Genomic DNA, 24,948 nt, shown 5'->3' on the forward strand with positions numbered 1-24,948 from the left:
CGGGCCGCGGCCGCCGGACGTGACGGAACGGGCCGGGCCGGGCCGGGCCGGGGGCGGTGCTCGGCCCGAGCGGCGGCGGGAGCGGGAGATGGAGCGGCGGCAGTGATCGTTCAGCGATCGCACCTCCCTGTGCCCCCTGCCCGGGCCCAGCGCCTGGTTTGGTCTCCTGCGCCTCGCGTAGCGCCTGTGAGGAGCGAAGCTGACTCCCTGAGCTGGCAGCGCTGTGCCGGAGCCTTCCCGTGAGGAGCCTCGGCACCAGGATGAGCACCGCCAACTCACAGTAAGCTCCCGTTGTCTGCAGCTCCCTGTGCGGTCCCGACGCATCAGGCAGCGAGCGTTTTGTATGTCTGGGGCGAGTTAAGAAGAGCTGGGACCATCAGTTGTGTTTTCCCTCTGGTCATTATGGTCACCGTGCTTGCCCTCGTGCACGTGTAGAGTACCGGTGCGAAGAGAGAATTAGACTGCTCAACGAGTATTTTTAAAAACAAAAAACATACGAAGGGTTCTTGAGTTTTTAATTAGACACTTCAGAGGGATGCTTGCATCCCTTTATTGGAACAGATAACAAATAATAACCAAATACAAATACAAAATCAGATAACAAATTTGTTTGGGATAAACAAATCTTCCAACTGGCTGGTTTGGCGATATGCTGTTTGCAGTACAAGTAGTGAAGTATTTTGAGACTCTTGCAGGACTGATACTTGGTAGAGTTTTATGACAAATCTCCGTGTTTCATGACTTTGGACAGATAAGCTTACCTTAGTAAAGATTGTGTCTTTAGAAATCCCCTATATGTATTGCTCTCTGACACTAGTTTTCCTGTCTTACTCAGGGATGATGAAGATACCTTTAAAATACTCGTTGCTACTGATATTCATCTTGGCTATTTGGAGAAGGATCCAGTTCGTGGAAATGATACATTTGTAACTTTTAATGAAATTCTGGACCACGCTCGAAAAAATGATGTAAGTGCTACTTTTCGGAGAGGGAAGCACTGAGGCCATTGAAAATATGGTTGAATCTGCCAGAAGGTGTAAAGTTTAGTGCTGGTAGTCTCTAGTAATACAAAATCACATGGCTAAACTATTTGTTGCATTCAGTTTCATTTCTGATTTATGGAGAGGGAAGGACTGAGGCTGTTGAAAATATGGTCGAATCTGCCAGAAAAAAAAGCTTCCTCCTGGTAGTCTCTAGTAATACCAAATCAAATGGCTAAACTATTTGTTGCATTCAGTTTCATTTCTGATGAAATGAAAGGAAAGCCTGATTCTTTGTGAAAGCATTGTTACTGAATCATGACTTTGGTTGCATTAGCATTGTTTTTGGATTGCCTGGACCGGTTTCAGTGGTATCTTGAGAGGGTTTGTCACTGTGAGAGGGTAAAATAATTGAGGAGAGCAAGAGAAGTGATATACGGTCTTCTGACAAATCAGTACAGAAGCTTTTGAAGTGTCATGCAGTGCTGAGTTGCTGAAGTGCAGAGATTTGTTAGAAGCTTTTGAAGTGTCATGCAGTGCTGAGTTGCTGAAGTGAGCAGTTCTGGTGCCGAGCAGCTCCCGTGCCTGCACAGTCGGCAGCAGAATCCTGTAGTGGGGTGGACAGAGGGGCTTCCTGAACTGGGACAATGTGGGGGAGCCGAGAGCCACCAGGAGCCCGCAGCCGCTAATGGGACCTGGGTGGAGTCAGGAGCAGTAGCAGCCAAGAGCCCACCCCACACCTGTAAAAGAAGCTCCTGGGGAATGGCAGCAAGCTGGAGCACTTCCAGCATGGCAAACAGACCTGCCGTGGCGTGACTTTTTGTGCAGGAACAGCACTTGAGCCCTGCCAGCCCCACCAGGGAGCAGTGGTATCTATCTGACAGAAAGCCATGGCCTGTCTCTGCATCCACCACGGCTGATAGAGCTGCCCAGACAGAAGTCCCTGTCCAGACACAGCTCTGGTTGAGGAGTATCAGGCAGTGTGTATGAGAGAGAGAGAGTGCTGGAATAACACCCTACTTTCCTTAGGGCAGGTCTGACAGGCAGACAGGACATACGATCCAGGGGATTCCCTATCCTCACTCCCTCTGGATGAAGTCACTGAATTAAGGGACGGGACAAATAGCAACAAGTTCCTGCCTAGCACAGCAGGTGCATCTCCTCTGTGACTGCCCCACATCCCCATGTGCCCTGGCACAACAAGTGTGAGGCTCTGCAAGGGGAACTGAACAAGGACAGTGGTTAATCTAGCACAGAGGTGTTGCTGAGGTTGTTGCCTGTGCCCAATATCAAAACTCCTTCCATGAAGGAAAAAGGTGGGTTGTTACAGGAGACCCCCTTGTGGTGGGAACAGAAGGCCCAATTTACAGGCTGGCTCCACTTCTTAGAGAAGCCTGCTGCCTTCCCAGGGCCTGAGTTGGTTGACAGCAGCTGAACATGATCCAGCATATGCCCAGGTGGCCAAGGAGGCCACTGGCACCCTGGCCTGGCTCAGCACTGGTGTGGCAGCAGGAGCAGGGCAGTCTGTCCCCCTGTACTCAGCACTGCTGAGGCCACACCTCGAGTGCTGTGTCCAGTTCTGGGCCCCTCACTACAAGAAGGACATTGAGGGGCTGGAGCGTGTCCAGGGAAGGGCAACGGAGCTGGGAAAGGGTCTGGAGCACACGTCTGGTGAGAGGTGGCTGAGGGAGCTGGGGGTGTTTAGCCCACAGAAAAGGAGGCTCAGAGGAGACCTTACTGATCTCTACAACTGCCTGAAAGGAGAGTGTGGGAGCTGGTCTCTTCTCCCAAGAAACTGGACTAGAGCAATTGGCCAGAAGTTGCATCAGAAGAGATTTAGGCAGGATATTAGGAAAGATTTCTTCCCTGAAAAGCTTTTCAAGCACTGGAAGAGGCTGCTTAGGAGGGTGGTGGAGTCTCCATCCCTGGAGGTATTTAAAAGATGTATGGATGTGGGACTTGGGAACATAGCTTCATGTTCGGCAGGGCAGTGCTGGGTTAACACCAGGGCTGGATGATCTTAGAGTTCAAACCTAAACAATTCTGTGATTCCTTTTTTAAGGACTGGATGTTCATCAGTCAGATTCTTTGTAATTTTGATAAGGTTTTTTTCTTAATGCTTTACCAAAAGCTAAATATATGCAATATATGCAGCAACTGAGGCTAGCACCTTGTCAAAATAATGTGGTGATAGCTACTGGTTTCTTCGTATGAGGTAGTGCAGCAGTGAAAAAATAATTTAGCTTTTCATGCCTGTCAAAAAATGTTCAGGAGCCAATTTGGAGACCCTTATTACAATTGTAGACTGATCCTTTTTTTACCACTATCAGTTGTGTTCTCCTATGGCTCTTCGTAAATGGGTCTTTTTGGGTTTGATTTTGTTTAAATTAATAATTTAATTCGTTTGCTTTTTTTCATAAGGAAGTTAAATATTGTTTCTCTTACAACTAACTCCTTTTACCTAGAAGTATATTTCCTCATATTTGAGGAAGTATGTGGAACTCCCTAGAAGAAATTATTTGAACAATTTGCTTAGAAGTCTTTCAAGGTAATACAAAATGTTGTATTAAAATAATAAAGCTTTTTGTTACATACAGGTGGACTTTGTTTTATTAGGTGGGGACCTTTTTCACGACAACAAACCCTCCAGAAAAACAGTGCACTCTTGTTTGGAGTCACTAAGAAAATACTGCATGGGTGATCGTCCTGTTCAGTTTGAAATTTTGAGTGATCAGGCAGTTAATTTTCATTACAGCAAGTAAGTATGTTACTATAAATTATCATGTAAGGCTTGGTTTGTGTATTGGTGAGTGTGTTGTGATTTTTATTTTATATCCTCCATGACTGGAACCTGGAATTTTTAGGCTTGTCTGTGTGGGACAGTTCACAGGATAACTTCATCTGTCATCTAAGTCTGTAAAGGAATGTGTACAATATTTTGAGAAACTTCTGAATGTGCTGTGACTCTTGATATATTTATGTATTTTAGTTTCCATTTTGCAAGTACAATACAAGTAATTGAATTCACATGAGTTGTTTTGGTAAAATCAGCAGAGTTCCTTGTGTATAAGTAAAGGTTGCATAGCCTAATCCACTACTAGTGCACAATTTTTTGCACAATTATTTTCATGGCTTGTTCTAAGAAAAAAAGGTTTCTTTTGCTACCCTATTCCCCATAGAAAGTGCCATTCCAGACCATGAGTAAGAATAATTTTATACTTAAGCTTAAGCTTAGGCTTATTCATAATCACTTCTTTCTGATTTTTACCACACTATTTGTGATGAAGTTAATTTGAAAAGATATTGAGAATCATACACAGATTTGCAGATATAGTTTAACTTCTTTTCCTCTTTTTGTTTAGGTTTCCTTGGGTGAATTATCAGGATGAAAATCTCAACATTTCTATTCCAGTTTTTAGTATTCATGGCAATCATGATGATCCCACAGGGGTAACTCTTATCATAATTGTACTGTTGCATTACCAAGATAGAAATACAGTTCTGGGAGATCATGCTACTTTTAGGCAGTTGCTGCACTCTGTGTGTAAATATTTTGTGCATCTTTAGGAATTGTCTTAGTGACAGCAAGTGTAAGTGTGACATTTAAAAGCAAATGGAAATAAGTTAAGAGATCCATATGAACTGTGTTTAATTTCTTAATGTATGTAGGTATCTGTCATTGAGAACAGAATCACTTTTCATGCCTAGAAGTGGCAGTCTTTCAGAAAGTTTCTAAAACATTCCATCTGTAGAGACTGGAAGCTTCTTTCTTAAAGAAGGAGAATTTTGCTATTTTGATTTGTGCATATGTAATTGACATGCATCATTTATTTGCAAGGAGGATAATCTAATAATAGTGAAATGGTAGCTTAAAAACAAGCTACTCAAAGTAATGAGGAAATGGTTTAGAAAGCATTAAAATGCATGTGTTACATTAATAATTTTGCATTTTATGTCAGATAGCAGTGTATCGTAGAGATGAGTGTTTTAGCAGCAGTTTAACTTTGAACGTACTATAAGGTAGTTACCTTAACCAGTTACCTTAATTTTTGTAGTACTTTAGAGACTGGCTTGTTTGAATGGTTTTTTGTGGTTTTGTTTTTCTGAATGATTTAATGTTCAATTTCATATACTTCAAATGAAGTACGACTTGTAAGGAAAAGGGATTTGCTTCTGTACTCTAGAGTATTAGCAAAACCCCTAATATATGTTATGGGGCTTTTCAACTGCAGAAGTTACTTAAGGAAAGATATTCTCTCTTTTGAGACTTTCATTTAGTCTTGAAACACCTAATGTACTATTCAAAGTTCTGTATTTGTTTCTTAATATTTGTTGTAGGCAGATGCACTGTGTGCCTTGGATATTTTGAGCTGTGCAGGACTGCTGAATCACTTTGGACGTTCAACTTCTGTGGAGAAAATAGATATTAGTCCTATTTTACTGCGTAAAGGTAGAACAAAAATTGCTCTGTATGGCTTGGGTAAGTATTTGTCTGCCAGACTGTGACTAGACTGTTCATGTATTACTGAAATTTAATAGGTCTAAATGAAGTTGGAACAAATGTATAAGGTGCAGCAAACATGAAGGTGTACATGATTCTAAATTAAAGCATATAAATTCTGTGACAATGTCAGGTTTTTCCTCCTGCTTTGTGTCACTAGCTGATGAGATTTTTTTATGTATTTAGATAAATCTTCCTTAACTTGATTTTTCTATTTTTATTGGTGATAAATGAATCCTGCTTCAGTTAACCATAGTGCTGGTATATCAAGTCAGAGCAATCACACTCTTAAATTCTCTCTGTTGTGTATTAAGCTTATTTAATTTTACTTAGACAAAACTTAAACACCCAATATTCATGTGCCATTTTGGTTATACTTAAAAACATAAGCTGTCTGAGCAGAAATCTAATGTCCTATGTGTGTGTCTGAAGTGGTTCGTAAGTAATATTGGTCCTGGATAATCTCAGTTTCTTTAAAGAAACTTAAGTATTTCATACTTTAAAGTGGTTCTATGATATGTTTTCAACTTCAGATTTGTTCCTTTGCATTTTCTCAACTGAATTCCCCTCTACCCTCACTTCATACTTAGAATGGTTATTTTTGACAGCTTTCTCAGAAGAAAAGTCTCTCTGTCTAGAGAAGTTAAGGTCTTTCTTTTTTGTCCAGACATAAGTGCTTAAATACTTAATTCCAAGCAACTTTTATAGCTCTAAATTAAGTCGTAGTTGGCCATGATTTTGTGTGTTTAATGAGATACTTTGGAAGCTTGCTAGATGTTTGAAAGGTTAGCAGCTAGTGGAATGTTCTAATATCAAAATATAGAAGTATTCGGTACCAAAGTTGTTAACGGGAAATGCAACAGCTTTCTAAAGCACCAATGTTGCTGCATGAAGATGTTCATGACAGGTTTCTTTGTGTTTATGCCAGAATTATTTGCACCTTTTTTACTTTCTCTGATTCAGAGAGCATTTGTTCCTATACAAAATATGGACATTCCATATGGGATTTATTGATATCTGTCATAAGCCTGGCTAAGGATAGTTTGGGGTTTTTTTTTCCTAGTTAAAAACATCAAGGAAATAATCACTAACTTCCAGGGATGGGACATGCACAGCTTTCTTGGGCAAGCTGTTCCACTTGCCTCACTACCCTTACAGTAAATAACTTCATCATAATATCCAACCTAAATCTGTCCTCTTTCAGTGTAAATCATTCCACTGTCCTGTCATGGGAAGGACTTCTGAAAAGTCCCTCTCCAGATTTCTTGTAAGCCCACTTTGGGTACTGGGAGGCTGCTATTTTGTGTTTCTGCCAGAATTATTTGTACCTTTTTACTTTCTCTGATTCAGAGAGCATTTGTTCCTATACAAAATATGGACATTCCATATGGGATTTATTGATATCTGTCATAAGCCTGGCTAAGGATAGTTTGGGGTTTTTTTTTCCTAGTTAAAAACATCAAGGAAATAATCACTAACTTCCAGGGATGGGACATGCACAGCTTTCTTGGGCAAGCTGTTCCACTTGCCTCACTACCCTTACAGTAAATAACTTCATCATAATATCCAACCTAAATCTGTCCTCTTTCAGTGTAAATCATTCCACTGTCCTGTCATGGGAAGGACTTCTGAAAAGTCCCTCTCCAGATTTCTTGTAAGCCCACTTTGGGTACTGGGAGGCTGCTATATTTTTGTTCCTCGTGCTCTTTTTAATAGAGGTGCTAGTAAAAATGCTATGAAATACAGACTTGTTTACTACACAAATTTATTTTATTTGTTTGTCCACTGCAGGAGCAATTCCAGATGAGAGGTTGTATCGTATGTTTGTCAATAAGCAAGTAACTATGCTGAGACCAAAGGAAGATGAAGATAGTTGGTTTAACTTGTTTGTGATTCATCAAAATAGGTAACAGTACTGAAAGAATTACAGCAACTTGCTGTGTTACCACTTTAAACTGCCTGGGAAAGGATAGGTGAGCAAGCCAGCTGCGTTAGTTCATGCTTGTTGTCAGTAGCTGGTTTCTTAAGATTTTTACAAGTGAAAAAATTGGTTTACAGTTCTTCTGGAGAAGACTTATAAAGGAAAATGTTTGAAATAAATATGTTAGTGGAGTTGGGAGATCTCTTCTCAAACTTTTATAGTCAGAGGCAGAGGAGGATTTGTAGTGTAATATGCATGTAATTGAGTCCTTTCTGCTTGTTAGAGCTGGAAAAAACCAAACTTCATGTTGTACTTTTCTATCCTTGTTTGAACCATAGTTCAACAAGTACCTTATGTTCCCTTGCACCGCTGTGCTTTAAGATAGGTAATGTGTTCTGTCTGCCTACAGGCTTCTCCCAGCAGTGGTAGTAGGAACAGGCAGAGTTCTTTTCCAAATACTTTCTTCTTGTTTTTCTTGAAGAAGAGGGCAATCCTCATGCTCAAATAATGGTGAGGCAGATGTAAACAAATGGAGCTCGTATTATCCTGTGTACTGATTTCTGCCCTGTAGACTGGAGAAACTTACTCCCCTATATCCTTTGTCTTCCAGAAAGGGATTGGGAATGGCGTGTCCCATGTCTGTTTAATTCAGTTGGTTTTTCCCCACCGTTTAAAAACAAAACACAACCAAAATTGATTGCCATGAGATGCTACAAAAGCATTCATATAGAAAAAAACACAAAAGTCTTACAAGCCAAGAAGAAAGGGGAGATCCAAATAAAAGGAGGGGAGCAGAAAACAGTGAGCTGTGTGAAAAAATGCGCTATGTAAATTGCCCTTCTGTTTAACCAAACCCTAAACAACTGTGTAAGGAATAAATGTGAAGAAGAGCTGACATGTATGTCTGATATATTGCTGGAGTTCCTGTATCATTTTAAATCACACTGATGTTTTTCTCCTTCACTCTCCCCTTGCCCATTATTCTTCTCTTGAACAGGAGCAAACATGGAGCAACCAACTACATTCCAGAACAGTTTTTAGATGACTTTATTAATCTTGTTGTGTGGGGTCATGAACATGAGTGCAAAATAGCTCCATTCCAAAATGAACAGCAACGTTTCTATGTTTCTCAGCCGGGAAGTTCAGTGGTGACATCCCTGTCCCCCGGAGAAGCCGTGAAGAAGTGTGTGAGCTTTTCTTTTTGTTCTCATTTATCCCTTGTCTTACATGTCTCAGGTGTTCTGTTGAGAACAGAAAAATACTTGAATACCGTATGGAAAGACTTGTATTATTCTTTGGATTAGCTTCAGAGTGTGAAATAATAAGCAAAGTAGATAGAATGAGTACCTGCTATAACTTCTGCTTTGTTCACAATTTAATCTAACATTTAAAGCAAATGGAACTTAGCTTGGAGGAGTTACATGCTGATAAATTGGAATACAAGGAACTGAGTGCAGGTGCTTGTATATGGAATAAGCATAATCTAAGTAAAATAAAATTGAAGTTTTGAGGGGTCAGCCCTGGAATACAGATATTTCTGTAGTTTTTGAAATTTTGTCCCTGAAAAGTAAACAGGAATTTGAAAACAAATCTTTATACCATAGTTCTCTTAAGTTTATCTTCTAGTAAGTTAACTTTCTCCTTCTAGACACATTGGTTTGCTGCATGTTAAAGGGAAAAAAATGAAAATGGAGAAGATTGCTCTAGAGACAGTGCGAACTTTCCATATAGAGGATGTTGTTCTAGCTGATCATCCAGATCTTTTTAATCCTGACAATCCTAATGTTACTCAGGCAATACAGGCATTCTGCATGGAAAAGGTAACTTGTGATGCTAACAGTTTGTGGATAACGGTGTATGGACAGGGGATGGGATGTGTGACTGGTTTTGAGACTGGAAGATGAGAAATCTTGTGTCTTGTCCCATATTAAAACAAACTTAGACAGTGTTTCCATAGGAAGCGAATTCCATGACATTCACTCTGCAGCCTTGGCTTCCAGATTCCTTGATTGGGATGCCCTATTAAAGTAGGCTGGAACTGCTTTTTAGGTGTCCATATGTTTTTTTGTACAAAAGCTTGCACCTAAGAGTGGAACAGTGTTGGATGTGCACTTGGAACCAGCATAAATACATTGACCTGAACCCTGAGGGCTCAGCCATGCAGTCTGAAGTGGCAGAAGTAACTAAGCAAGTGTATTAACTACACTGTATCTGAAGGATAAGCTTTGGCTTGTTTTTCTCAGTCATTCTTAATGGCTTTTGGCTGCATTTTGGTACATATGTGTTCAGAAATGAGAGCACATTCTGTAATGATTTTTTTTGATTGCTCCCCTTGCAACTGGATGTATTTAAAGTTATACTTCATGTGTTCAGGCATCTGTAAGGGAACAAAGTAGAACTCAATTTATAATCCTTCTTCACAGGTGGAATTGATGCTGGACACTGCAGAAAGAGAACGCTTGGGAAATCCCCGCCAGCCAGAGAAGCCTATCATAAGATTAAGAGTAAGAAATTGTTCAGCTTGGATTGCTTTGTTTTTAAAGGTCACTGTGAAAAGTTTCAAAGCAAAGTCATGCTTTTTGTGTAAATACATAATACATGCATTTTTTGCTGTGTATAGGCAAATATAAATCACCTACCATGCTTCTGTTTACCTCTGTAACCTGTACTCTAAGGTAAAGGATGAGATTGGTCATAAATGTACTTCACTGCTGTTCTGAGTAAGGGCATCAAAAGTGGCTATTTACTGTGAAGTTTTTTTAAGTCATAGTATCCTGTGTGTGTTCCTAACCCATTTGGAAACTGTTGTGAAGGGTAGTAAATGAAACAAATTAAGAACAAGTTATAAATACGAGCTGGTATTAGCTATTCTGCTAATATTATTATTAGCTGTTATTAGCGATAAACTGTTCTGTATAGTAAAGCATTAATTTTAGGTTGACTTATTTCTTACTGTTAATTTTTTCCTTTGAAGCATAACAAATCGGTTTTGAATTGTGTGGCTTCTCCACTTCTTTTTGTTTCATATTTAAATTTGTCCTTTCCTCACTTAGGTTGATTATGCAGGTGGCTTTGAACCATTCAGTGTCCATCGTTTCAGCCAGAAGTACATGCACAGGGTGGCTAACCCAAAAGACATCATACACTTTTTCAGGCATCGTGAACAAAAAGAGAAAAAAGGTGATTATGAAAGAAGGAATCATTGGCTTGCTTTTGTTTTTGTTCATCTCTCTGTATTTTGTTGCCCAGCACTTGCAAAGGTTTGGTGTCTACCATCTAATGCGTTACAGGAGGAGTAAAGACGCATTGTCTGATTTAAGTGTAGGTACTGCACAATTATTTCTTTTCTATTTCTGGGTTTGTCCGAAATTCTGATCTTCAGCACAGTGTCTTCTGACAGTTATTTATAAACAGTTTCATTTTCCTTTGGCCTCAGACCTTACTGAGTTGCTTATAGTAGAACATACAGGCCCATGCCAGACTGAGTTACTCTGTGTTCTGTGGTAATTACCATGAAAGGCATTAAGTGGCTCACTCCCAAGGCTTCCTAGAATAAGATGAATATCCTTCCTAGAATAAGGTGTTTTGAACACTCTAAAGGAAAAGAAATGGGTAAAGTGTTTTTTCTCTTTATATTTTAATTTTATTTTATAGTAGTTAATTTGTTCATACCTAAAATAGTAAGGAAGGGTGTGGGCTTAAGAGCTGTTCATATATTTTTTAACAAGGTCCAAATGTAGGATAGCATTTTGTTTGCCCTAATTAATTGTGTCTATGAGATGCTCTTGGCTTGTCTCTTCCAGGCTTGTTTCTATTCAAATATTTGTGCAAAATCAATAATAGCTGTTACTATTGCAGTATTTCTCACTGTTTCCTAGAATTTTTAATAAATGGTTAATAGATGTTGTCCAAATACTGGATTTATAATAGTTGCTAATGAAGATTCAGCTTGTACAGGAACATAATGTGCTAAAAAACTCTTACTAGTTTGCATTAGTACATTGCAAGTGCATTGTCTAGTTCCAGTGACAGTTTTTATGAATACTATCAGTTCTGTAAGGTTCAAAACATCATTTCATTAATAAAAACTGCTATTAGTGAGGCATTTTTAAAATTATACTGTATTGGTCTTAGTTTATTTTTCTTTGGTTTCCTTTTTTATAGTTGTATAATCTCATTAACATTTTCAGAATACACAGTAGCTACCACATCTGCCACTAATTTACTTTTCCTACTTAATGGACATGTCAGCTTCAGGAAGGGAATTGAAAGTATTGCCATGGCTTTTGCATTGCTTTATTAGACAGCCTCTTATGCAAGGGAAGTGGCTAATGAAGCGCTCAACAGTTTCATTACGTGTGCACATTGTGCTTCAGTACAGGGGATGTCAAAACTTCAGGAATTCAGTCTAAAGCAGTGTATTGTCACTTTATGCTATTTGTGTGGTATATGCTAACCTAGGATGATTATCCCTCTCATCGTTCTGCTATTCCTACCTTGCTGCCTGAGAAGAGGGGATGAGCTATGAGCATTTTCTACTGAAAATCAGTTAGCATGCTGTGAAGGAGAATCTCTTTTCTAGTAAATGGGTTACTTATAAAAAACTTTAATGCTGCTATGATTTTCTTCCATTTGTGACCTTCTAGAGTTCAATTATAATAACCTTCAGAACACAGTGTTCGATATACAATTCCAGACATATGTTAGTTAGAGCTCTTTATATCTGTTAGACATGGAGTTGTCTGCACAATTATTATGTTTCTCTGTGTTCCAATGAATAGACTAAAAAGAGCAAAAAGCTTTACATATAAAAGGGACCACAATTCTTAGGAGGCTTGCATTAATCTTTTTTCCTGCTACTGTCAGTTGGATGGTAATAATTGAAAGCTGTAAATCTGGATGATGCCACTGTTCTTTTCTATTCTAGACATTGATCTTAATTTTGGAAAATTGGTTAGCAGACCTGCTGAGGGAACAACACTGAGGGTAGAAGACCTTGTAAAGCAGTATTTCCAGACAGCAGAAAAGGTATTTTTCTATCTTTTATAATTTCCCTTTTTAATGTCATATGATATTTTTATCACTTTTTTTTCTTTCTTAATGGAAGTAGTGTGCCCTGAAAAGACTCTTGACATTCACCAAGAAGTGAATTTATTTCCCAAAAAACTGTCTGAGAATTACTACATGACATGTGTGTCTCAGCTTAGCAAGTAACTGTTGTGTATAGGTTGTGTAAGTGTGTGAACACACACTGGTTTGAGAACATGATAGCTCTTTGTGTGAACTTGCATTGTGTGCCCTGTACTGTGTGTCATGCACTCAAGTACAGGAGGAGAATGTGAGGCAGCATGTGAGGGAAGAGCTACCTTAATTTATTCTAGGGCCAGTGTGAGACTGTAGCATTTACTATTACCAGCTGACTTAGAGTCACTTGTTACTTTGCAGTGTATTTGTGTCCTCAGATGTAGTGCACTTCCACATTTTGTTTACAGCACAGCGGGGAGATGGAAGAGAGACCCATGATAATTTGCTTTCTTCCCACCCTGTTGTTAAATCTAGTATATTTCCCTTTCCCAGCACCAGTGCAGTAACATCTATGAGATAAAAAATAATCAGTGAGCCAGATGCACAAATGCTTGATGTAGTTGATTAAACGTAACTTGCAGAAGCTATTTCAGTTGTAGAAAGTCTTTAGAGCAAGAATTCTTGAGGTAAAGATCCTTCAAATTACATCATCCTGCCTAACCTTATACACATGCTAGGTGTATTAGTATTAGGACAGCATAAATCATGTTCCTTTGTTATACTTATTTTATTTAAGCATTTTATTTTACAACAGCTAGAAAGTTTATTCTTCTGGGCAACATCATTTCCTGGAAGTTTTTATTTTAGACATTACTAGTATTGTGGTTTCTTTACTGTTCATAAAGCCTTTTGCTTTGACTAGTTTGAAAAATACTCTGTAAAGTTAATGTGACATGCCAGTAACTAGCAAGAGAGTTGTAACTGGTTTATGACACATAATATTTGCTTATTGCTGTGCTTTTCTCTGATTTAAATAAACAATGCACATTACTGGTTTTGCAACCAACTTAATGCAATATTTATCTGAAACAGCTGGAATATTGCTTGCTTTCTCTAATGGCAGATGCTTCTTAACGAATTGTTTTCCCCAATTCTAAAGAAAGTACAGCTTTCACTTCTAACTGAAAGAGGAATGGGAGAAGCAGTGCAAGAGTTTGTGGACAAAGAGGAAAAAGATGCCATAGAAGAGCTGGTGAAATTTCAGCTAGAAAAAACACAGAGGTTTCTCAAGGAGCGTCGCACTGATGCAGTGGAAGAAAAAATAGATGAGGAGGTAATGTTCTATTAATGTTGATTCCCCAAGAGAGATGAAGACAGTAGAAAAATCAGTGCTCAAACATGGTTTGATAGATTTGTCTGTGTGTGGAGCATCTGCTTGAGGATGCCTCAAGCGGAAGCAACACTTGCCTTTAGTCATTTTCTGCAATTAATAAATGAATGACTAATTTGTTATGAAGTTCTAAATACAGGATTTCAAAACTTGTACTGAAAATGGGGTTTAGGTTGCCATGTCATAGAAAAAAATCTGTCTAATACATGTAGAACTACATATTTACTGCTGTTGTGAGAAAGATGGTAGGTATAATCTCTTCGTAGCTTTTTCGTATTGGCTTAGGGAAGAGTACAAGAGCAGGACAAGCAAAAAGGAAATTTATCCTTCAGGTGCTCTTCTTGCTTCTAACTGCTTGCAGCTCAGGGTATCCCAGAGACAGGCTTGGTTTGTGTGTATTGAGCAACCCTTGAAAGATATTTCTGTCAATTAGTTGAGCTTCCACATGAGCCCATGTATTCAGCTGTAACACTCAACACTGTAATTGTTCTGCAGCTTATCTGTGCACTGTTTAAAGAATAATTTGGTGGGGAAGGATGGCTGCCTCTACCTATTTTCTTAGTGACTGCTTTAATTCCTGAGGGGTTGAAAGAGACGGTAAACAACCAGTGCCTGCAGGCTTTGTGTGACACTTTAGGGTGTATTTTTTTGTTGTTGTTTGTCTTTAGAACTAATGTTTTCTTTCTGTCATGCCTCAAATCTTTTTCCATATTTGTCAAGTTGAGCTTCCTTAATTGTACATGTACTGCAACATTGTCTCTTCTCATAATAGTTATTTTCTGTCTTGCTTTTTCATCTCTACCTCTTTTTCCAGTTATTCATATTTCAGTTCCCTTATTGTCAAAATCACTTCTCTTAAACATAGTGTCTCCTTCATTGTGTGCCAGACTTTCTTCCTTCCCAACGATGTTGCTCCAGTTATTAAGAGAACATGAGATTCTTAAACCACAGCACTGCATGAAGGGGCCCTAAACAAACTATTCAGTTATTCTTGGACTGTCCACTTCTCACATGAGCTTGACTTAATGATTCAGTGAATAAAGCTTCACACTTACTGTATAGATGCACAAATGCTTGATGTAGTTGATTAAACGTAACTTGCAGAAGCTATTTCAGTTGTAGAAAGTCTTTAGAGCAAGAATTCTTGAGGTAAAGATCCTTCAAATTACATCGTCCTGCCTAACCTTATACACATGCTAGGTGTATTAGTATTAGGACAGCATAAATCATGTTCCTTTGTTATACTTATTTTATTTAAGCATTTTATTTTACAACAGCTAGAAAGTTTATTCTTCTGGGCAACATCATTTCCTGGAAGTTTTTATTTTAGACATTACTAGTATTGTGGTTTCTTTACTGTTCATAAAGCCTTTTGCTTTGACTAGTTTGAAAAATACTCTGTAAAGTTAATGTGACATGCCAGTAACTAGCAAGAGAGTTGTAACTGGTTTATGACACATAATATTTGCTTATTGCTGTGCTTTTCTCTGATTTAAATAAACAATGCACATTACTGGTTTTGCAACCAACTTAATGCAATATTTATCTGAAACAGCTGGAATATTGCTTGCTTTCTCTAATGGCAGATGCTTCTTAACGAATTGTTTTCCCCAATTCTAAAGAAAGTACAGCTTTCACTTCTAACTGAAAGAGGAATGGGAGAAGCAGTGCAAGAGTTTGTGGACAAAGAGGAAAAAGATGCCATAGAAGAGCTGGTGAAATTTCAGCTAGAAAAAACACAGAGGTTTCTCAAGGAGCGTCGCACTGATGCAGTGGAAGAAAAAATAGATGAGGAGGTAATGTTCTATTAATGTTGATTCCCCAAGAGAGATGAAGACAGTAGAAAAATCAGTGCTCAAACATGGTTTGATAGATTTGTCTGTGTGTGGAGCATCTGCTTGAGGATGCCTCAAGCGGAAGCAACACTTGCCTTTAGTCATTTTCTGCAATTAATAAATGAATGACTAATTTGTTATGAAGTTCTAAATACAGGATTTCAAAACTTGTACTGAAAATGGGGTTTAGGTTGCACACATGTCATAGAAAAAAATCTGTCTAATACATGTAGAACTACATATTTACTGCTGTTGTGAGAAAGATGGTAGGTATAATCTCTTCGTAGCTTTTTCGTATTGGCTTAGGGAAGAGTACAAGAGCAGGACAAGCAAAAAGGAAATTTATCCTTCAGGTGCTCTTCTTGCTTCTAACTGCTTGTGGCTCAGGGTATCCCAGAGACAGGCTTGGTTTGTGTGTATTGAGCAACCCTTGAAAGATATTTTTGTCAATTAGTTGAGCTTCCACATGAGCCCATGTATTCAGCTGTAATACTCAACACTGTAGAAGTAATTGTTCTGCAGCTTATCTGTGCACTGTTTAAAGAATAATTTGGTGGTGAAGGATGGCTGCCTCTACCTATTTTCTTAGTGACTGCTTTAATTCCTGAGGGGTTGAAAGAGACAGTAAACAACCAGTGCCTGCAGGCTTTGTGTGACACTTTAGGGTGTATTTTTTTGTTGTTGTTTGTCTTTAGAACTAATGTTTTCTTTCTGTCATGCCTCAAATCTTTTTCCATATTTGTCAAGTTGAGCTTCCTTAATTGTACATGTACTGCAACATTGTCTCTTCTCATAATAGTTATTTTCTGTCTTGCTTTTTCATCTCTACCTCTTTTTCCAGTTATTCATATTTCAGTTCCCTTATTGTCAAAATCACTTCTCTTAAACATAGTGTCTCCTTCATTGTGTGCCAGACTTTCTTCCTTCCCAACGATGTTGCTCCAGTTATTAAGAGAACATGAGATTCTTAAACCACAGCACTGCATGAAGGGGCCCTAAACAAACTATTCAGTTATTCTTGGACTGTCCACTTCTCACATGAGCTTGACTTAATGATTCAGTGAATAAAGCTTCACACTTACTGTATTTTGATTATTGTATGACATGAATGTTACTTTGACAGGAACTGTTTTTTTATTCAGGTGCGAAAATTCAGGGAGAGTAGAAAAAAGAATACTGAAGAAGAAGATAAGGAAGTCCGTGAGGTAATTACTCTGAGTTTTGAACAGAGACTGAAAAATGGAGTGGTGGCTTCTGCATATAAATGCAGTCATTTAGCAATGCTTCAGCAATACTTCAGCATTGTCCTTGCCAAAATGTGCCTGTCTGCCTTTAAAGCTTAGTAAGTCTGTTTTAAATCTTTGTTAGGATAATAGGTACCTAAGCTATTGCTCAATTTGGCTTTTGAGGTCTCTTTTCTTGTACAAATTTGTGAACCTGATTGTTCATTATTTCTTGCTTTTAACTGAGGTTAGACCAGGCAGGTGATTTTCAAAGATCTTTCAGCCTAAGCTCTTTGTCACCAGTGGGCATGTGGATGGGGTGTATTGGGTGGTATTACTGGAACAAATGGGGAGTATTGGTAAACCTTTAGGTACTGTGTCCTTATCAGCAATCTGAAATCTTAGATCTCCCACATATTCATACTTCGATATGTACATACTGCATATGTATATCCAAGGAAAATTGCCATCCTCTGTTAGCATGGCTGCTCCTTTGTCTTTGCAAGTTATGTGAGACTGGAATGAAATTTTGATACAAAGGACAGCTGGGGTGAGATTCACCTCTCCTAACCTGGGATGTCATCACCTGAGCTGTCTTAAGCACCCACTGTCACCAGTAGAGTTCATGTCGGTGGAACCCACAGGGTGATTTCTCTGAGCAGACATGTGGAGCTGTCACGGTGATCTGAGCTGATCCCCACATTTCACCAACAATGTGTCATATTAATGAGCTCCACCTCTCTTATCAGATCTTAGCTATCTACTTTATATGTACACTTCTAATTAAATAAGTATTTTCACAGATATCCTCATCTTCCGTATCACTGGTTTTGTGTCTTCTAAGCCTCACTGGTTTAGAATTACACATTTTTATTTATAGTTATATGTTTATTGTACATAACCAGAATTTAACAATGGTGTGTTCCATGATTTAAAATTCTTTTTCTTGTAATTATTTTTCCATTTCAGGCAATGATCAGAGCCAGAGCCCACCGATCTGAGGGTGAGGTTCTGGTTGAAGCCTCCAGTGATGAAGATTCCATGGATATAGAGATGACAGGCACTAGCAATCCAAGTGATGGCCCTTCTTCAACACTGAGCCGAGGAAGGGGTCGGGGAAGAGGTAGGGCAAGAGGTGCAAGAGGACAAAATTCAACAGCAAGAGGTTCATCTCGAAGAGGAAGAGGTAAGAAAAACTTTGCAGTCTTTGTCCTGCAGTTTTCTTTTTTTTCTTTAAAGGGTGACTCTCTTCTGATGCTTCCATCAAGTGGAAATTTGCTGCTTAAGAACTGCTACTGGGAAAAAAACTCTTCTCAAATACTTGTGGTATTCTATTAGATACAGTTGACTGCCTTACAAGGTTTAAGTTGGGACTTTTTACTGTGATTAAAAGAAAAATATCATGCTTCCCAGCTGTGGAAAAGTATACTCCTAAAAGATGCATTATTGGGAAGGTCTGTACAATAAAGTGCATGGGTAGACCTTTGTTACTGCTAAAGGTAAAGCATTTGATCAGTATAAAGAGGAGGTAGAGATTGTCTCTATCCTAATGTAATTTACAAGAGACTTCAGTGTTTCTAGTGACTGAAAAAATGGGGAGTGTTTCTTTAGCAAAAAAGAGTTAAATAGCTCCTGGACTGAGTTTGATTTGCAGTGGTAGTGGTACTTCCTTTACAGTTGTCTCTATCCTAATGTAATTTACAAGAGACTTCAGTGTTTCTAGTGACTGAAAAAATGGGGAGTGTTTCTTAAGCAATAAAGAGTTACATAGCTCCTGGATTGAGTGTGATTGTACACTTTGCAGTGGTAGTGGTACTTCCTTTACAGTTGTACTTTCACTCTGTGTGTGTGTGTGTGTATATATATATATATGTAACTCGTTTGAGTTGTCTCAGTAGTATGCCCAAATGTCTGAGAGCAGGTTGAGTTGAAATGAAGACTCATCTTGGGTCTGATTTGGTTAGTGCTTTTAAACTAGCTCTGTGAGTCTGTGCTCCAACACTTTTGTGATCCCATCAGAGCAGAGCCCTGTGTGTTAAGTGGTTGTGTCTGTGGACCTTTGAACACTTGACCCAGAGCAGTTCTTCTGCATGTAGGGAGGGCTTTAATTCAAGGAGAAAGTGAGGAGTAAAGAGGATTGTAGATTTTTTTAAGTGACTTCCCACTTATTACTTTAGTCAGTAATAACAGACTAAAGAGGAAAAAAAATAGCTGCTGAAAATATTTGCATTTTGTTTGTTATCTCTACAGGAACCACTAGCCAAGAGTCAGCTTCTGGCAGCAGATCCTCCAAGCCTGGCAAAAATATGTCTATCCTGGATGGTAGGCCTGTGATCTGTCTGTTACTCTACTCTGCTCTCTTAAATTGTAGTGAAGGAGTCTGTTCAATGATGAAGTGCTTTAATTGCCTTTTATTCTATTAGCCCATTTCAGCTGTGAGAGATTCTTTCAGCGCTATTGAAATAGACTAACAGTGATGACAGAAAGAAAAAAGAAAAGGAAAAAATTAATGATATTTGTCTGTCATGGGATGAAATGGAATATGTTAGGAAATTCTGGCTAGAACTGCAAACAGAAAGCATATTACATAATGCAGTTTCTTAAGGAATAAGCATGGAAAGACTATGTCTTAATATTTTAGGTATAATATTCCTCCGGGATATTTTATCCCCCCTCCTCAGGGGATAAAAAGTTATATTTGACTGATGTTTACAAGTTAGTATGCTTTAATACAAATCCATTTAATCTTACATTGTAGTGAGTTTTGGAAATGCCAGTTTTTACTAGGAAAGAAAACCTTATCTTTAAGCCACCAACATAAGTGAGAGTAGCTGTTCCTTGTTGTAGAGGAAAGGTGCTGAGGAAACAGCATAGGTCATCTGAGAATTAAAGAAAAAAGTACTGCTCACTACTACACATAAACCCGCCACAAAATACCCCTAGGTAGACTGAATTTTAAATTAGTCAACAAATTACCTCAATTTTAAATTGGTCAGCAAATGAAATATTGCAGAGAAATGACTTTTAGCATTTGTGTTCATAATAGCCTGTTAGATATACAGGAATTTCAGTTACAACAGTATTTTTCGCATCCTCTTAACCAACATTACTGATGGATTTTCAGCCAGACTGGGAAGCAGCTGCAGCTGCACAGAGGGTTATATCCCTGGGTTGACAGACTTAATTTATGTTTTGGATTGGTTTGTGTGTTTTATAGGGTTTTTTGCAATGGAAATGCATGCTAGGGAGATCTTAAATAAGAAGTGTATAATGTTGTTTGCATTTAATTGTATGAGCATTTTAAAGTTTTACATATGTTTTATTCTAGTCTTTAGGTCTTCCAAAACAGACCACTCTTCTAATTCATTCCAGTCTTACTCTGAGGTAAGCACCGTGTTGTATGAGTGAAGTTGTGCTGTCTTTTACTGTTAACTTGAAAAATAAATACACAGTCAAAGCATTAGCCTAAATCAGCAGATGTTCCCAACCTATCAGTTTCAGCATTAAGTTTCTGTTGCATGTTAATCTGTACACTTTTTGTATCCTTTTTTGTTATGGTGTTTGTCTGAGAAAAGCCATGTTTTATTTGTGACCATAGTCTAAGATACATGAGTGTTTTCTTGGTTGTGCAAGGTCAAAGGTGTGAATAATCTTGTGCAAATTTGTGTAGTTCTAGCCTGGAGCTCTCTTAAGAATATATTATTCTGACTAAACAGGTGTATAATTGGAAAAAAACCAGAGCTTCTGTGCTATAGTGCTGACACATTATGCACTCTCTCTGTAAGGATAAATTCTGTGGAAAAACTTTATGCATCTTTTTTCCAGGATATTATAGATGTTGATTCTGATCCAGAAGATACTCCTTTTGTTCCTTCCTCTTCCAAAATAAATCAAAGGTCAGTATCTTTGCTTCATGAATGCAATGTGTGCCTTATTTTTGACTGGCAATTTGCAGAGTCCAAGAGTCTGATTGACTACCAGATTTTTAGGAAAGTCATAACACTGCTTAGAGAATTTATATAAATTTTTACTTGCTGATATGAGTTATCTTTCTGTAACATAAAAAATAGATTGCTGGTTGATCAGAGCTTTAGTATGAAGATGTTATTTTAAGAATTTGTATTGTTCTACTTATTGTTATGTCTGTTTATTTTTACTTTATGTATTGGTGGTCCAACTCTTAAGTTAAAGGGGAACTTATTGGAATGTCTGGTAACTGAGAACATGCTAGTGCCATTTTTTTTCTTTTTGTGTGTTTCAAGGTTGCCAGCTACACCTTCACTTAGTAAAAGAGGTTCACAAAGCCAAGCATCTAGAGGAGTTGATTTTGAGTCAGATGAGGTATGGTATATAGTACTATTTTTTAGTTTTATTTCATGTAAGTTTCTGTGGCTCACTGTTTTACAGCTATTTGAGTAAAGCATTTCAGAGTGAAATTGAATTTATTTTTTTTTACTAACAGGGCTAGATTATTGCAACCAACTTTGATTAGACTACCTGCATAATTAGCAGAAATAAGGCTAGAAGGGACCTCAGAAAAATAATTTTTAATCAGTGAATTGTCATTACTGAAATATGGACCTGGAATTGCCTGGGAGAGAAAGTAATTATAATCTTTTCTAGTGCTTAGCTATATCTTTTTATTTAGTTATATATTTTATTCTTGTAAAAAGGAAGATTTATTTTTTTTTTTCATTTAGAAACAGCTGAGCGTTTTCAGGGCATTCTATTATTGCAAATTATCAAAGTACACTTCTTAAAAATTTTAAAACACTGTCTTCAAGTCTAATATATCTGTTCTTGCAGTGTATCTTTGAACTGCTAGGAAATGGTTTCTTCCATAATTAAACAAGTAGAATTTTTTACACGGTTTTACACTGAATAGAAGACACTATTCTGTCAAGCACTATGCAGTTTGTTTTCACAGTCTGTCATGCATGGTCAGAATCCATTCTTTTAACAGTGTCAGATGATGGCCACTTCAGAGAAAATACAACATTCTTGTCCCTTCTACCCACTGGGCTATCTCTTCTTGTACCTGGAATGAAAACCTACATGTTTGCTTGAATGTGCAAAAACAAACAGTATTTTTGATTCATACAAATATTAGTAAATTAATATACATTAAATTATATACAATGTATATATAGACATAATTTAACTGAGGTATGTGCTGCTCATTTACAACTGATTGTTCCTTATTTCAAAGTAGCTGTTCTGGTCATATTGACATAAACTTCTATTCTCTGCACATATATCACGTGGACTTTTAAGTTAATAAATGACCTCTTTCATATCAAAACTAACATAAGTGAGGTATGTGCTGCTCATTTACAACTGAAATATAGATTGTTCCTTATTTCAAAGTAGCTGTTCTGGTCATATTGACATAAACTTCTATTCTCTGCACATATATCACGTGGACTTTTAAGTTAATAAATGACCTCTTTCATATCAAAACCAACATAAACAGGTCTGCCAGAAAACATGGAATAGTATGGCCAGGCTTTCTAGTTTATTCTAAAGGTGACTTTGCTTTTTTATGACTTGAAATGCCTGCTAATTTGAGTAATGTATGTCTCTTTGCAAACTGCAGGATGATCCATTCATAAGCCCTGCAACGTCAAGAAGAACTAAGTGATTTCTGACTCACTGTGCAAGAGAGACTGTGGAAGTTTGTGAAGAAAAGAAAAAGCAGTTTGCAAAACTTTGTCTATGTGATATTTCTCTGTAACTGATGGCTTGCCTTCTATTTTCACTTCTGAAATGAAGTGAAATGGTTTGGTTTGGGTTTGTTGGTTTTTTCCAGCAGCACCAAATTTGGTATAATGTCTGTTACGTTGCTTGATGCACTAGGCTAGAAGGGCTCATATTCTAAAGTACTGCCTGAAAGTGCAAGTTCTTTAAAGCTCTGAAACTCTGTTTTCTTTTTGAGATGATAATAAAAATGACAGTTATATATTTTATAGAAAACTCCATCTCTGGTTTGAATTTTGCAGAGAAGTAAATTTATAGTAGTCTGCAGATATGAATATGGACACAGTCTCAGTACAGTGGAACTTGACTTACTTGCAATCTGCTGTGGATACAGTTAAAAACTCTGAATTCAGAGTCATAATTGGACACAAGAATGCAGTTTTCAGTATTGAAGCTGTAAAATGCCTTAATGATTTCAACTCTACCAAGAGAACTTAAACCCAGTATTGCACTGTTATTAGACATCATAGTATGTGAGAATGAATTCAGCTCTGTAATTCAAGCAGTATGAATGAGGACTCTGTATTTTGATGTTACACACATCTTAGGAAAAGATTTTAGCTGAATGTGTCTGAGTAATAGGAATCATATCAAAAGCTCCTTCTTCCTTTTCACAATTTTTTTTTTTTTAGTCAGCTGTCAAATTCACAGTGGCTTTGTGTTTTATCTATAGAAGATAAACACAGCAGCCTTCACTTCAGGGGAAAACATGTAACTGGTGTGTGGAGAAAGACTGTACTGTAAAGAGATGCTTGTCCTAAACATTAATGTGATTGGTTATACAAGGGGGCAAGATGCTCCGAAAATCAACATGATTTCTCAGAGGTCACACTGGATAGTTTTTGAAAAATCACTTCTCACCCATGTAATTTCAATTCCCCTGCTCCAGAAAGGCTCAAAAAGTCATTAAAGCCATGGCAGTGAAAGATTGTTCCCAGGAGCAGGGGCAGGGAGAAAAGCACACTGTGCTGTGTATGTATGTAAAAAAAAAAAAGGTATCATTCCTGTTTTTGAACGCTTCCAAACTTTTTGGCACATCTACCTGACTTTTTAATATTCTTCTTATAATTTTTATTCCCACCAGGCCTACTTTCTAATTTGTTATAATCTTGTTAAAAGTGTTCTTGCAAAGGTATTTTTGACGACTTTTATTACCTGAATTCATGGTCCTTCCATATAGCTTTGTTTAAAACATTATTTTTCACTTCAGAAATTGCATCATTTCACAGGTACCTTTTATATAAACCACATTCAGCATGCCAAATCCTGACATTTCTGTGCAGCTGCCTGTTTTACTGTTGAAGTGCTGTTGAAGTGCTGAGGATTGTTGAGCAAGAGTGAAGTTGGCAGGAGCAGGTACCAAGCTGCCAAATCTGCTATAGCCTGTTCTCTAGAGACAACCAAACATAGGTGAGCTGCTTAAACAGCTCATACTGGAGCATGTTTTACATACAAAACTAAATCAGAAAGGTGTGAAGCAGAGAAAGGCACACCAGCAACATGGGAGACACCTGACACAGAGAGTTTCCACTGGGCTTTTCCATGACCCTTTGTGGATAATTTGGGTGGCCTGCCCAGTGTGGTTGGACCACCTCATCTGGATCACAAGACACAGAATGCAGCTCAGAGGAGGGTGGGCTTGAGCTTACTGGGAGGGAGATTCCCGTCCTGCAGCAGCCTGACTTAGGAGGTGAGAAGATACCCTGCTCTCCTGGATGAACCTCATCTTCAAAGGCAATGGCAGCTCTAGCTATGTGTGCAAGGGTACCCTGCTAGAAATTAAGAATTAGATCAAGGGGCATAAATAAACAGAGCTGATGATTTTTGATGAAATACAGATTATAGTACAGGAGAACAGGATGTAATAGACATGAAACAATAAGAGCTGGTGTTTGAGTGGCAGAAGAGGGAATGCCCTTACACTGGCCAGCAGTGCTGGAAGGGAGAGGGGGACTTGGGAACTGCTGGAGCAGTATAGCAAGCTGGGGGACATATGCCATTGAGCCCTCTGTTCTCATCCCAAACCTATAAGAACACTGCTCTGTCCTACTTTCTACTGTTTTCTTGGGCCTTTATTTGAGACTGGTTTCCTGACAGCGCTTGTGAGTGGGACATGAATGGTCAGGTGTGACTGCCACCTTAGCAGCTCCAGCAGGCTCACTGGAAAGCTTTCTCTGAGACAGTTGAATTGCCCAAAGAGCTCAAATTGGACAATTTGATGTAAGAAACAGACTGTGGCAGCAGTGTGCAGAGAAGCACTGTGGGTTGCTATTCTGCTTGTTCTATTGTGCCCAGCTCCTGAGGAGTGGTGAAGAG

At 38.3% G+C, this 24,948-nt stretch overlaps 1 protein-coding gene across 2 annotated transcripts; it reads left to right on the top strand.

Moving 5' to 3' along the window:
• Positions 1–48: 48 nt before the first annotated feature.
• On the top strand, positions 49–23,700 carry MRE11 (MRE11 homolog, double strand break repair nuclease). Of its 2 annotated transcripts, XM_039718511.1 has the most exons (19): positions 49–280; positions 836–968; positions 3,578–3,738; positions 4,343–4,430; positions 5,319–5,460; positions 7,273–7,387; positions 8,400–8,585; positions 9,051–9,222; positions 9,826–9,906; positions 10,456–10,582; positions 12,330–12,430; positions 13,587–13,760; positions 16,795–16,857; positions 17,845–18,061; positions 19,126–19,197; positions 20,204–20,259; positions 20,701–20,771; positions 21,138–21,216; positions 22,472–23,699. In XM_039718511.1, exons 1-19 carry the CDS (start codon positions 261–263, stop codon positions 22,514–22,516), a joined length of 2,103 nt encoding a protein of 700 aa, XP_039574445.1. In that variant the 5' UTR covers positions 49–260; the 3' UTR covers positions 22,517–23,699. The 2 variants fall into 2 exon arrangements, with proteins under 2 accessions (XP_039574445.1, XP_039574447.1); XM_039718513.1 differs by lacking the exon at positions 49–280 and having other exon boundaries at positions 3,597–3,738; positions 22,472–23,700.
• Positions 23,701–24,948: the final 1,248 nt, after the last annotated feature.

Source organism: Passer montanus, unplaced genomic scaffold (genome assembly GCF_014805655.1).
Source record: "Passer montanus isolate IOZ18808 unplaced genomic scaffold, ASM1480565v1 scaffold4, whole genome shotgun sequence".
NCBI lineage: Eukaryota > Metazoa > Chordata > Aves > Passeriformes > Passeridae > Passer > Passer montanus.

What these genes read in the sequence shown, in the direction of transcription:
- MRE11 (XM_039718511.1), top strand. Translation starts at nt 261, where the DNA reads ATGAGCACCGCCAACTCACA. An exon ending in CCCGGAGAAGCCGTGAAGAA is followed by an intron (nt 8,586 to 9,050) that starts GTGTGTGAGCTT and finishes TTCTCCTTCTAG; the next exon opens with ACACATTGGTTTGCTGCATG. An exon ending in TGAACAAAAAGAGAAAAAAG is followed by an intron (nt 10,583 to 12,329) that starts GTGATTATGAAA and finishes TTTCTATTCTAG; the next exon opens with ACATTGATCTTAATTTTGGA.